This window comes from Nomascus leucogenys, chromosome X (genome assembly GCF_006542625.1).
Source record: "Nomascus leucogenys isolate Asia chromosome X, Asia_NLE_v1, whole genome shotgun sequence".
NCBI classification, from domain to species: domain Eukaryota; kingdom Metazoa; phylum Chordata; class Mammalia; order Primates; family Hylobatidae; genus Nomascus; species Nomascus leucogenys.
This window is the reverse complement of record NC_044406.1, coordinates 47,750,119-47,764,973: the sequence shown is the minus strand read 5'-3', so window position 1 is coordinate 47,764,973 and position 14,855 is coordinate 47,750,119. Positions and strand designations below refer to the sequence as shown.

General features: G+C 39.7%; 1 protein-coding gene across 1 annotated transcript in view; it reads left to right on the top strand.

The window, feature by feature from the left end:
* MAOA (monoamine oxidase A) overlaps nucleotides 1–12,805 on the top strand; it is an 82,949-nt gene extending 70,144 nt beyond the window's left edge. The window contains exons 9-15 of the mRNA XM_003271020.4: nucleotides 650–746; nucleotides 4,197–4,250; nucleotides 8,669–8,726; nucleotides 9,941–10,038; nucleotides 11,786–11,897; nucleotides 12,099–12,161; nucleotides 12,360–12,805. Of these exons, the coding sequence (XP_003271068.1) occupies nucleotides 650–746; nucleotides 4,197–4,250; nucleotides 8,669–8,726; nucleotides 9,941–10,038; nucleotides 11,786–11,897; nucleotides 12,099–12,161; nucleotides 12,360–12,506 (629 nt within the window). The 3' untranslated portion in view covers nucleotides 12,507–12,805. The remainder of the gene's footprint in view (nucleotides 1–649; nucleotides 747–4,196; nucleotides 4,251–8,668; nucleotides 8,727–9,940; nucleotides 10,039–11,785; nucleotides 11,898–12,098; nucleotides 12,162–12,359) is intronic.
* Nucleotides 12,806–14,855: the final 2,050 nt, after the last annotated feature.

The window sequence follows — 14,855 nt, the reverse complement described above, 5'->3', positions numbered from 1 at the left end:
ACTTGTTGGCAATGAGAGGGAAGAAGGAGATCACATCAGTCATAAGGCCACCATTGCCCTGGCTCCTGGCATCTGTCCTGCTTCTTACTTTTTATAAGCAGAGTGAGGTCAACAGGCACCATGGAAAGAGCACTGCATTGAAGTTACACATTCCAGGACTTCGCTTGCTTGCTAGCATCAGTCTGTAGGTGTAAAGTGGTGACAGTAATACCTACCACTAAGGTGTTGTGAAAATTAAATGAGGCGGGATCTTGGACTTAGAAAGCTTCCCAGATATGGTGGCTACTGTTGATAAGCATTCTGGTTATACTCATCGGATTCCCTCCTCCCACCTCTTCCCTGGATTGGGTTGTTCCCTCCAACGCAGCCCTTCTCTTTCCTCGTGTATGCTAGGAGCCAGGGTCATCTTACCATTTTTGTCATGCATTGGCTGGTGATGGAGATGGGTCATTTTCTGTCTGTGGGTGAATAGACATCCTTATATATTCAGTGTGTGTATTTAACAAGACATAGCATGTAGGGTTGGGGCCAAGACCAAGAGTTTAAGATTTGCCTTCCTCTTAAAAAATAGTTTATATATATTTATGTGCGTATGGGTGTCTCTGATGAGCTTGGTCTTGATCTCCCATTGATTTTTCTCCTGGTTAAGATTACTGTGGCTGCATGATCATTGAAGATGAAGATGCTCCGATTTCAATAACCTTAGATGACACCAAGCCAGATGGATCACTGCCCGCCATCATGGGGTAAGTTAGAGCTGGCTGTTCTGCATTTTCCAAATTGTGTTGATGTATTGGTGTGGATGCTGTCAAAGTATATTACTTTGGAATTAAGCTCAAGCAATGATGAATAATGCTATCAAAATATATAATGTTTCCGTGTGTTAAAATATTGCAGTAATGTTTTGTGTGTAGCACAATAATACTGGGAAACTTTACTAAAATTGACACCATTTTGAACTTGTACCCATGTAAGTCTTTCTCTCATACAAAGCTTACGTGATGGAGTGAAAAAAAGCAGCTAGACAGGCAGTATGGTAGCCACCCATGCCTACAGGCAGAATGTCCACAGCCATTCTGAAATGAGAACTAACCGCTTTATTCTATAAAAACATTCTAAATGTGGGGTTTCTCGGTTTTATCCTTTTCTCCATTCCAGATATCTGTTACATAGCAAATGTTAGTTGTTACCCTGAGATATAAGATAGCTGACCAATTAGGAGGCCCAGTTCAGAGTTGAGCCAGGCCTTGATTGGATGGCGTGGCAGTTTTTCTGGCGGGTCACTCTAGTTATCCTTCACCAGTGGTGCTTCACTTAACCTCTGAAGTGTGTGGATGATCCAGGGCCTGGTTCTGCGTAGGGAAAATGAGAGCTTTTCCCCTCTCTTCTCATTCCGGCACGTAGCTGTTCTACTCGATGGGGGCTGGGGGGTCCAGAGAAGGAAGTGGGGTCCCCACAAAGGAATTGCTAAGGAGTTCCACAGCCTCCCTCTTGCCTGCCTTTTGGCCTTCTCAAAAACTATACAAATAAAAGGCGATTTATTCTACCACACTATAACAAAAGAACATAGCTTCAGTAGCTATCAAGTGACTTTTAGAGACCAGTGGTCTCCCCTTTACCCCTGGGAAATGCATAGCTCTTGCTCAAAGGGAAAGGTGAACTCATGCACATCATGTCATTGAAGGAAAATTACAAAGGAAAGGAGCAGACCCACATCCCAGGGAACTCAGAAAGCAGGTCGCACTGCTGGCTACTAACGAGACATTTTATAACCACTTCTCTCATTGTAACATATAAGAACACCAGCCTCCCTGAGAAAGGCAGGTACTTACAACATAATGACTGTTGTAATAACACATCCTCTTCATCTCTAACCCCATTGGGCAGAAAAGGATATAGGTTGTTTGGGTAGTTTGACATCATCTTCTATATGCCAGAGAAAAGCAGGAGGTTCAGGTACAGGTTTCAGAAGAATGTCAGTTAAGACCAATCCAACTATAAATGGAAGAGCATTGATGTTTCTCTTGCCCTGGGAGTTAGATATAGTGATGTCTTCTGCTGTTTTGGGTTTTCTTTTTTTTTTTTTTTTTTTGAAAGTGGAACTCAATATTTTAATGGTTTTACTTAAGATAAATAGTATAAAACGAAAATGTTAAACGGTTGTGTTCTGTGGACAGTGGGGCTAAAACAAATATAAAATAATAATTGGTTATAGAGGACCAAGTATAGAAGATAAGAGTTTCCTTGGAAACTGGGGAATAGCAAAATAATCTGTTTCTTAACTTGGCGATGTGGTGTTAAAAATTAAAGCTACCATTTATTGAGCGCTGGTTGTGGGTGCAAGTTTTTATGTGTACAATGCTTTTGGGCTTTCTTCAGCTTTATTATTAACTAGGTTATTCAGGGCTCAAATAACCTTCCAGGTGTTAATGGAGTTATTTAGGCAATTCTTAGAAAGTGATATTCTAATCTCTTTCATCTTGACACTTGCCTCCACCCTGCTCTTTGCTGATGGCCACAGCCACGAAAACCTTGAAGATAGGGGTGGTAATTGCCCAGCACTGTGTTTGTAATAAACTTTTGGAAACTAGAAAGGACCTTGTACTTTAGAACTGTGAAATGTTTCCAACACAAAGCCAGCATGTTTAATTTCCTCAATAAAACACCAAAGTAAGTTAAATCTTATTTATCCATAGTTGGGATTAGATCAAAGAGATTATTTCATTCATGACTTGAGATTTGACATAAATAACCAACACTAACTGCCTTTTGGGAAGGGAACTGTAAAAAGTATATAAGACGAGTTGACTAAGAATGTTTTCAGATAAATCATTTAATCTTTTATCAGATATTGATGATTAAAAAAATACTATATACACCCAAACTTACTGATTCTTGCATAAACCCAGAATCTAACTAAAATAATTAATAACAAGCTGTATCTAACTAAAATAATTAATAACAAGCTGTAACTTAAGGTATTAAATCATGCAAAATTATGACTATATCCCATAAAGTTCAATAGTTCAGATTTCCTAGAAAGTCCACAGCTTTCTCTGAAATACTATTCTCTGCATTAACATATATCTTTGCTTCTCAGAGTGATCTCAAATAACAGCCCTAAAGGAACTGCCAATCCAATTTGAGGAACACTTTAATTTGTGGGTAGGGAGAGGAGGAAATATCTGTTTTTTGCACTGATCTACCTGTCCTTTTTGTCTTGAATAAAAGAAATATAAATTTAAAAAATTTTAATGGAAAAATAATTTCATTGTCCTTTAGCTCATTTGGATTTTTGAAAGCTTTCTAATAATAGTATAACTAAGGACTTCATGTCACAATTCAATTCTTTTAAATATACATGCAGTTAGTAATATCAGTATAATAAATAGAATATATTTGATTAAAGGGGAGCAGGCAGGTTATAACTGAGTTTTATTGAGTTAATTTATTTGGGGACTATATTAGGTCAGTTTCCAGGGAAGCTGACTCAGAGCTGGAGATCTGGATGCTGGAGCTTTACTGGGAAGTGCTCTGGGGATGACTACCTATGGCAGAAGAATTAAGCAGAACTTGAGCTCCAGTGTTGTCCAAACAAAGGCCTCTGCCATTCCCTTGGAAGTTCTGGAGCTGGGTGGCCCTTCAGAGTTGTCTTCAACTGCATCTAGGTCAGGACAACTCTGGGGAGGGGTGGGACCTTGAGCAAGGCATTCTCTGCTGCCCCGTCCAATTACTGGGGAAGGTTTCAGCTGTGAGCTAAGAGTAATGAGTGCCTGGTCCCAAAGGGAAGCCTTGGGGGCCTACCGTGGCCTCCACTACAGACACATGTTTATATTTGTTTTTCCAGCTTTGATAAAGTATTTGGCAGAAGGCAACAGTCATCACCAGAATAATCATTTAGCACAACATTCATTCATTCAACATTTGATTTCCTACTATATGCCAAAAACCATGTTAAACTTTAGAAGTAAAATATCGAATAGGAGGTCACCTGTCATGTAGGGGATCACAGCCTAGCAGGGGTTTTGGACACACAGGCAGACCAAAGACAATATGGCATTTGCCCTAGTGGAGGAGGGTCTGAGAGAGTTCATTTAATGCTGAATAGCTACAGGTTAAGAATACTTCAAAAAGAAAGGGCAACTCTTAAGATAAACAGCTGTAACCTGATCATTCAATGTAATCTCTCTCTCCAGCTTCATTCTTGCCCGGAAAGCTGATCGACTTGCTAAGCTACCTAAGGAAATAAGGTAAGAATTTGTAACTGAAAAATAGATGAAAAAGTTAGCTTTGTATTGTGTTTTTGCACTGACAGTAGTAGAATAACATGAGGAAAAACACAATACTTCACAAATATTCTCAAAATTCCAACAAACCAACCTTTTGTATTTTGCTACAGCCCTCTTGACCTAGCCCTTGCCCATGTGCATATATTAATTTTACATGTTCGTGTTTATTTTACAGTGGTTAAGAGGTAGGATTTACCTGTGAGATGGATGGAGAAAAATCATTGAAAATATTAGCTGTGCAAAATACTGTAGAAACCGAATCCCAATCCTCTTTCAAGGCCATAATCTTTTTCTAAGATTCTCTGACATGGACTTTCTAAAAAGTATATTTTAACCTGTAGCAACCTGTGTACATGAAAGTATTCACTACCGATTATCTGGGACACAGTTCTGATGTTCCCTTATCTGAAAGCTTCCTAGTATAAAATTTATTTTAGGACAGTGGCTTTTTTTTCTTTCTTTCTCCCTTTCTCTTCCTGTCATGGTATATTTGTTTTGTTTTGTTTTGGAATCCTTTGTTCAATTAAAGTCTTACCTGAAGAGGTAAGCCTTTTAACATCAGAGTTATTTGGCTGTTGGAGGGATGCCTCTGGGTAGCCCTAAATCCTCTGCTAGCTTTTAAAGAGGTCCAATACATACACAAAAATATAGACTTTTCTCTGAATGTAATTAAAAAAATTAAACAGCTAACCCATTAGCAGCCCTTGCTTTGGGAGTTACTCTGATGACTTTAGAAGTGGGGGAAAGGCTGCAGAATGAGTTCCTACATGTGCACACGGATTTGTTTATTTGAACAACCATGAGATTCAACAATCTCATGGTTTGCAGGTAAGCTTTACATGGAAGAAACTCTCAGCTTCAATTAGCAGGTTCTTCTCTGTTCACTATAAGTGGTAAATGGTTGAATCTCAACAGTCATGGGATTCAAACAACCATGAGATTGTGGAATCTCATGGTTGTTAAAAATAAACTCTACTCACTCAATAGAGGAGGGATTCAGGGTCCAGTGATAGGGAATGATTTGTTCAAGGCTCCATAGTTAGTGTCTTAGTGCATTTGTGATACTGTAACAAAATGCCTGAAACTGGGTAATTTATGAAGAATAGAAATTTATTTCTCACAGTTCTAGAGGCTGGGAAGTCCAAGATTATGATGCCAACAGATTCAATTCAGTATTTGGTGAGAATCTGTTCCATAGGTAGCACTTACTTATGGTGCCCTCACATGGCAGAAAAGGCAGAAGGAGGAAGGACAAAAAGTGATGAAGGTGGTGTCCTCACTTGGAGGAAGGCAGAAGGGCAGAAAGGGCCTAGCTAGTTCCCTCCAGCCCATTTATAAGGGCACTAATCTATTCATGAGGGCAGAATCTTCCTGATTTCATCATTTCCGCAGAGACCCCACCTCAAAATACCATCACCTTGGAGGTTAAGTTCCAACATTTAAATTTTGGAGGGACACATACATTCAAATCATCACAGCTAGCTTGTGACAAAGTCTGGAGTAGCATATAGCGCATAATTTTTCATTACACCACACTAAGCTGACATTTTCTTTTGGATTTCCTGCTTTCCCTCCTTATTAATAGTAAAATAAATACCAGCCTGTAGGTAGACATTTGGTTATGATTCCACACGGTGGCTGAACTTCTCAAAAGTTCTTGTAAGGCAAAACCCTTACTGAATATGTCATTGACAAAAACAGTGGTTCCCAGATCTGACTGCATCAAAATATCCCAAAGGATGTTTGGAAAATATGTTTTTATAAGACCTATAGATTGTGATTGAGTAGGTTTGAGGTGGGGCCTGCGTATTTGTATTTTTCAACAAGCTTTTCAGGTGATTATGATAAGCAACCAGATTTAGAAACCAGTGAATAAGTTCAACGAGATGATTTGCACAGTGGCCTCTTTTGGTCATCACTTAGGTTCTGTTATTTTTAGAGCCAAATTAATCAATCAGTGCATTGTTTTAACATCCTTGCCTTACATATCTTTTCCAAAAATTTTTAATTTTAAAAGGAAGAAGGGAAAGGGAAAGATAATTTCCTGTGTTTGTGTGAACACATCCTTGGCTCTTCTAATAATATGAAATACAGTAAATAATGACTTATAACTATTATAATTGTTTTTAACATTCATGAATGAAAACTAACTACAATGTAGATTGATTGGATTTTGGGTTTCACTCTGCTTTAATAAAAATTTTATTACACATCCAGAAAGTAAGTTAAGCAGGCCTGGCAGATTGGCTCACACCTATAATCCCAACACTTTGGGAGGCTGAGGCAGGCAGACTGCTTGAGTGCAGAAGTTGAAGACCAGTCTGGGCAACATAGAGAAACTGTCTCCACAAAAAATAAAAAAATTAGCTAGGCCTGGTGACATGTATCTGTAGTCCCAGCAACTTGGGAGGCTGAGGCGAGCGGATCACCTGAGTCCAGGGAGGTTGAGGCTGCAGTGAGCCATAATCATGCCACTGCATTCCAGCTTGGGTGACAGAGTGAGACCCTATCTCAGAAATAATAATAATAGTAATAAGTTAAGTACTGTTGAGCTTTTTTAGAATAATCATTGCCGATACTTTCATTTTCTAATTCACTCAAAATGTCTGAATTATTGCATGTAACACCCTTGTGAAGTAGGTGTTAGAATCAGTCATCTCTTCATAGACTAGGCAAAGAGGGTACCATAGTAGGCTGAGGATGGGTTTTGACTGAACAAATATTTATGGAGTACCTACTATGGGCAGATTACTCAGAAGAGTAGAGCCTTACCCTGCTATTAATTAGTTGAGCAAAATCAAACAAATCTCTGCAGCTCCCTGAGCCTCGGTTTCCTCATTTCTGAAATGAGGGGCTTGAATCAGGCTGAGAGAGACAGACAGACAGACAATAGTCTTGAGACTTCTTCCCATTCTTCCTTTCCTTTATGACATTTTATGTATAATGTGAGCAGCGCTTTGAAGGAAGCCAAACTTCCTCTGACTATCCTGAAATTTAACTATCCACCTAAATATCCATCTAATGTTGCATGACATCATCTCAGGAGTGGCGTTTGTCTCTCCCTTAAAACCTTCCATGGAAAATGGCGACAATAAGCAAAGTTTATAATCTGCCTCCTCCTCCTGATTTTATACCTATGAGGTGAACGTTCTGGAAGTTGTATAAATGGTTTAAGTGTGAGGATTTAGATAAATTTATAAGGTTACACTTTGTCCCACGTTATTCAGAGAAATTGGGGGCATGTCTTTAAAATATTTCTAATGTAATTGGCAACATAAAATTGTATATTTCTAAATCTCTATTTCTTTATTACCAGTAAGCTTGAGCTCCCCCCACCCTGCATAATTTTGTCTCTTCAGCTTTTAATACTTGTCTTACAGATTTGACTCAAACCTTTTGCCACATTTTTAAGCAAATATTTTTCCAGTTGCTTGTTATCCCTTAACAAATATTTTAGAGCATTTTCAAATGTTTAAACTATATTAAAACTGTAAAAGGTAAATAGGAAAAGTGCATAACTGGATCAGTGTGAACCTATGCAAACAAATCCAGAAATAAAACCATTAATTTCGAAAACAGGTGATTTTAGTAAATTAGACCTTTTAAAAAAATTCACCATGAGTAGGTGTAAGTTTAAAACGTATTTCATTTCAAAAAGAGTTTATATAAGTACAACCACTAACTTTTTCAGACATGAAAATACCATGTTCTGGGCTAGTCATTTAGATAATGAATTATGAGAATAACCAAAGGCTGTGTTTGAGGTAACATTAGCATATTGTGCCCATCCCTCAGATACACTTTGAAATACTGTGGTCCACAGACCATTCTATCAAGTGACAAATTCCTAGACTGAAATGACTGTAGATACTTTCTGTACAGCGTATCTTATGTTACGCTTAAAAGATGAAATGAGCTTTATATGTTTGTAGGTAATTAAAACACAAGTATAGGATAGTTAAAAAACACCATCACTTATACTATAGACTTATAAAAGGGATCATTTTAGAATTCTACGTATTCCAGAAAAGTTATATAGAATCAGTTCCTAAGACTGGCTAAACTTAATTGAATCCATTTTTCCCATTTTTATCTTGAGCAGATATCATATTAGGTAGTGAAAGAGGCAAAAATGTAAAAAAGAAAAGAATAATTCCATTGAGTCCTCAAATTAAATGACTATTGAGGCATTGAAAGTTAATTTGAGTGCAGGGATTCATGGAAATGTTCATTTGTGTGGTTACAGAAGGCCATGGATTTTAATTTTTCTGTAATAAATCTGGTTGATACCAGGAGCTCTAGAACTCACTGTATTTATTCTATACCCATCAGTTACTCCTTCCCGAACTTTTTTTTTTTTTTTTGGCTCTGTTTTATAGGAAGAAGAAAATCTGTGAGCTCTATGCCAAAGTGCTGGGATCCCAAGAAGCTTTACATGTAAGAAACTCCCAGCTTTAATCCCTAGGAGGTTCTTCTCTGTTCACTATAAGTAGTAAAGCAAAGCAGATTCTGATTTTTTAACAGTCTTATGAAGAGAGTATAAAACGATATGCTTAACTTGGAGGATAAACTTCAGCAGTCACAAAAGGTCATTAAAAGCTGGTATTAGGCGCATGGAATTTCTGACACAGCAACTCCTTTGGGCTGTTTAAATGTTCACAAGATAACTGGCAGCCAATTGTAATGAGAGCCTAGAGCTGCAGGGATTATGTCAAGAATGGGTGAGATGGGTTCCCAGAACAGAAGTCCTGCCCCCGGTCAGTGTCACTTACCTGCTGCACAATTAAATTCCAGATATGTTATCATTTGTTGGTGAAGGCAAAGTAGTATGTACTTGACAAGATAGACTGAATCTAGAGTCTCTTCCCAGGTCAAAGTCATACTAATTTATTTTTCCATATGTGAATTCAATTCACAACTCGTTTATGAATATCAGTGCTTTCAATCCACCACTGAAAGCAATTAGGAGAATGAAATTACGTCTTTGTGAAAAAAAAAAATATAGAATGGCTGAGGGCTCTTTCAGGGGTTTGTCTCTAAACTGTTCAAATAATAAACTTTCTGAATGTGCCAGGGAAATTAGAGAAGGTTCTTTCATGTCCCCTAGGAAACATTTTTCATCTTAATTGCCCCTTTTTAGTGGAATTCCCATCATTCATGTTTCCAGCTTAGAAAAGGGGTTGGGAAAAAAGCCTTCCTTAGACATTTGTTTGTCTTCTGCCTCCTCCCTCCCACCCTTTCCTTAGCAATAATGCCTGATAGATGGGGAAGTAAAGTCTGTTATTAGGGACTCCAGAGATTTGAGCAGACCTTTCCACAAGCTGAATTGTTGATGGGGTTTCCTATAGACTTAGCTCTAAAGACTTCAGAATCTGCATAGATGGATGGATACCCCTCTCTCCTAGATACTGGAATACTTCATGTCTTCCCTAATCAAGAAAATGGGAAGAGCAAAGTATACGTGTTTTGCCACCTGGTACTTCACAAAAGGCCATTGCTTGGTACTATCATGTTTCCCCTTAAGTGAGTTAGAAAAACGGGATCTTCTTTATTTTCTTAATGTAAACTTTTTGTTAAAGCAACGATGTTGTTGACTTGCAGCATTTCAGCTTTGTTTTCTCTTTTGCATTTTCTTCCCCACTGAACTGCAGCCAGTGCATTATGAAGAGAAGAACTGGTGTGAGGAGCAGTACTCTGGGGGCTGCTACACGGCCTACTTCCCTCCTGGGATCATGACTCAATATGGAAGGTATTATGCAAGCACTACGCCAATTAATCCAAGACCTGTGCCAAATTTAAAAGGAAAAGCAGAGTTCAATGGGAATTCTAGAAATAGTTGTCAAAATCCCCATTTCTTATGTCCTAGATAATACTTGTATATTTCTGGATGTCCATAGAAAAACAAGGATGTCATTACATAGAACAATAGCTGTCAGCATACAGAACAATAGCAGAACAGTGGGGAGGATTTCAGATGTGAACAGTGCTTGTGAGAATGAAGCAAGCTACAGTGTTCTCCAAGGGGACTTCGTGAGCTCAACTTGACATTTAGTCTCACATGACTGCCTTAGGCTCCTTGGCACCAGTCAACACAGAAGGACATTGGACGTGTTTATCCAACATCTGCTGATGCCAACAGAGCAGCATCAGCAGACAGTCCTCTTCAGGGGAAGAGTCCTCACTGTATACAGTTGAGGTGTGAGGAAATGACATCCATGTGGGGTGGGTCCACCTTGACCTAGAAGCCCCTTGCTCCATGGGAGCCATTATCTCTATGCTTTATAGGCATAGTGTCCAGTAACTTGCTCAGTTATAAGACTTGCTCAGTTACAAGAGACACCACACTCAGGGAAGCCCAAAGTGATAGCCTCCTACCAGGTATTTACAATTCATTTAGAGTCCACCCAGCCTGGATGCAGTTTACTAATGTGGGGGTGGGAGGGGAGGCACTTTTAGCATAAGTGGTGTTGCCTCCATAGATGGCATTACACCTTCATCTGGTTTCCAGAGAAACAGAGCTAGAAAGTTAATACAAGGTCACATTTGTCCACCGAAAAGGAGGAAGTATTTATTAACCTTTTCGTTACAGGAGTTTTTGTTCTGTTTTTTTTTTCTTCTTAATTGAGTCAGATCGCCTTTGTTAACAATAGCAGGATTGATGAACTGGATTAGTTCTGGTATCAAAGTAGAAGTCTAGAAGACAAGACTAAGATGAGGAATAGATGAAGCCCAGGGTTCTGGAATTGGAAAAAGGAGTGCCAATGGGTTGAGATGAAGGCCATCAGGGTGGGGGGCAGGACGTGCAGCTTGGGAGAGTTCATGAAACTAGCTGTGGACATGGCAGGAGTCAAAGCCAAGAAAGTTGGAGGGGACAGCTGTCCATTCAGTCCAGCCCTTCTTTGTAAGAGGAGACCCATTTCCTTGCTCTCAGCCAGTCCCTAGAGAAGTTCGGAGAAGCTAACTGTACAGAGGTTGTTTTCTTAAAGAGACACACCCATGTAATGTCTCAGGTCTCTCCTTTGCCAGAAATGACAGTTAATGTCCCTGTCTTCCCACCTGCCACTGCAGTTCCTCCTGACACACTGGGAGTGCCTGCAAAGCTGGATCTGTGGCTGTTTTCAAGAAGAGTGCACCCTCCCCCGAGAAAGACAGGACAGGGAGAAGAATGGACTGCCAACAGGAAACAGCGAAGAAATCTGATTTGGGGCTTGAATACGTGTTCTTATATTCCAGCTCTGGCTGGCTTGGAAAAGATCAACATCTCCTTTAATGATTGATGATCTGATGGCCTGATTCTCCCTGGCTTGAAAGTTCAGATCCTCTATGCAGACCCAGAAAGCAAAAAGTGGCCTTTCACCTTGGGCTAAGTCATACGGGTGTTTTTTAAACAGTCTGAATTTCTGTGCCTTCTGCAGACTAAATGAGGGCAGTGATTGGCTTGTTTACCCTGCCCACCTTCCCAAGTAACTCTGTGTAACCTCTTGGTTCCCTTGAAGGGTGATTCGTCAACCCGTGGGCAGGATTTTCTTTGCGGGCACAGAGACTGCCACAAAGTGGAGCGGCTACATGGAAGGGGCAGTTGAGGCTGGAGAACGAGCAGCTAGGGAGGTAAGTAGGAAAGCCCAGGCTCTCTCCCTCCTGAGTCACGGCAACGTTTTGGGCATCTGGTCTTGCTAGTTCTTGACACTGATAGAATCTGTATGTCCATTTCTCTGCCCCTCACTCATGGGGCTCATCTGTGGATAGCAGGGCCTTGAATCTGTAGAAACTATACAGCCTCTTCATAATACCATGGTCACTTTCTTTCAGGTCTTAAATGGTCTCGGGAAGGTGACCGAGAAAGACATCTGGGTACAAGAACCTGAATCAAAGGTAAGTTTGGTGGCTCTGGGCACTATCTCTCCTTAGACCAGTCATGGAACATAAAACTCACATCTCCCTTCTTCTAGTCTCTGATTTAATTATAGATGCAACTATCCCAGGGGTCTCCATGCATGGATCTTGCAGATGTGTTTTGTTCCTCCTTGTCAGCATGAGTTTTTTGCTCATGATCTGTGTTCCTTCACCTAGGACGTTCCAGCGGTAGAAATCACCCACACCTTCTGGGAAAGGAACCTGCCCTCTGTTTCTGGCCTGCTGAAGATCATTGGATTTTCCACATCAGTAACTGCCCTGGGGTTTGTGCTGTACAAATACAAGCTCCTGCCACGGTCTTGAAGTTCTGTTCTTATGCTCGCTGCTCACTGGTTTTCAATACCACCAAGAGGAAAATATTGACAAGTTTAAAGGCTGTGTCATTGGGCCATGTTTAAGTGTACTGGATTTAACTACCTTTGGCTTAATTCCAATCATTGTTAAAGTAAAAACAATTCAAAGAATCACCTAATTAATTTCAGTAAGATCAAGCTCCATCTTATTTGTCTGTGTAGATCAACTCATGTTAATTGATAGAATAAAGCCTTGTGATCACTTTCTGAAATTCAAAAAGTTAAACGTGATGTGCTCATCAGAAACAATTTCTGTGTCCTGTTTTTATTCCCTTCAATGAGAAATACATGATGATTTCAGAAACAAAGCATTTGACTTTCTGTCTGTGGAGGTGGAGTAGGTGAAGGCCCAGCCTGTGACTATCCTTTTTCTTCCCTTAGGCAATGGTGAAGTGCCATTACAGAGCTAGAGGCTCACAGCCTCCTGGAGGAAGCAGCCTCCACTTTGGATCAGGAAATAGTAAAGGAAAGCAGTGTTGGGGGTAACGGCCTGCAGACCCTCAGACCAGAATGGGGACATCTTGTGGGCTGCTGCCTCAGGAATCTCCTGACCACTTGTAGTTCCTCCAACTTTTCTAGACATCTAGTCTCAGTGCTGGCTTATTTGTATTTTTCCTCTTTCACTTCTCATGGAGGAGAGTGTTTAGCTGAGTTAGAATGTTAAAACTGACTTGCTGCGACTTATGTGCAGCTTTCCAGTTGAGCAGAGGAAAACAGTGGCAGGACTGTCCCCCAGGAGGGCTCCCCGCTTAGCTCTGTGTGAGACCAACTACGACTGGCATCTTCTCTTCCCCCTGGAAGGCAGCTAGACACCAATGGATCCTTGTCAGTTGTAACATTCTATTTCAACTTCAGGAAAGCAGCAGTTTTCTTTTATTTTTTCCTATGACCATAGAATTAGACATACCTCTCAACTTACATATGTCTTCAACATGGTTACCTCTGCATAAATATTAGCAAAGCATGCCAATTTCTCAAGTACTGAAATACACATGATAAATTTGACTGTTATTTGTTGAGACTATCAAACAGAAAAGAAATTAGGGCTCTAATTTCCTTAAAGCAAGCTCACTTGCTTTAGTTGTTAAGTTTTATAAAAGACATGAAATTGAGTCATTTTATATATGAAAACTAAGTTCTCCATCTTAGGAGTAATGTCGGCCCAGAAGGGTGCCCACCTCTTGTTTTCCCCTTTCAAAAACTGAGATTTTTAAAAGCCCTTTCCAAAGATTTCAACCGTAAAATACTTCTTTTTACAATGTATCAACATATTTTTATTTAAGGGGAATTAACAATTGCCAGGGGAAACCAGCCAACCCAAGTTTATTATATCATTAACTTTATAATAAATTCAAACCTAAGTTGCTGGACCCTGGTGTGAGGACATAAATCTTCCAAAGTTTTGCCTATCCTAAGAGCTGCATTTTTCTGCTGATGTTTACCTTGCATTTTAGCTAATTTAGGAGTTTTGAGAATGTATTGGATACACTCTAGTACATAAGGAGTTGCTGCACATTATATCAAACTGCTTTGAGAAATCTCATCCCTAGTCTATTGCAGTTATTTCTATTAGCTTATTGATTAACTCAGTCCTGACACACTTTTTGGGAAATGCTGATTTAAACTTCTTAACTGGCAACAGTTGGAACAGTAATCAGTTTGCTAACATATTTAAAGTCTTGAATGTTGAAGAACTCATGTGATTTACCCTTTTCAACTTTTTGGAAAACGATTTAATTTATTCTAATTAGATTAACCCTATTAATCTATGGATTGGGTATCAAAATGAATGCCAGTCCAGATGTGCCTAGACACGAAATTGGAGCTGAGGACTCTCACCATATGCGAATTCATCCATCATGAAGATACCACAAGCCTTTTCTCTGAACCAGAGAAATGAAAGTCAGTTTAAGAGACTGATAGATCTTGGCCCTGTTAAGGCATCCACTTCACAGTTCTGAAGGCTGAGTCGACCCCACTCCATAGTTAGGCCAAGAATTAGATTTGAAAACTTCATCTGTCTGTCCCAGTTAACTGTTAAATAAGGCCTCATCCTCCACTGAAGAGTATGGATTGAAGGATTGTTTAGTCTGATTGTGAACTTGGTGCCTGATGTTCCATGTCTGAAGTTTGCCCCAGTGCTACACATTGGAGTATACCTATGTGTGTGCTTTGCCACTGAAGCAAGATTTTGCCTGTATGGTACTGTTTTGTTTGTTAATAAAGTGCACTGCCACCCCCGATACAGACTCAACTCCTGTATTTAGTTGATAGCTCTATGCAGAAAGTTCAATGGCTT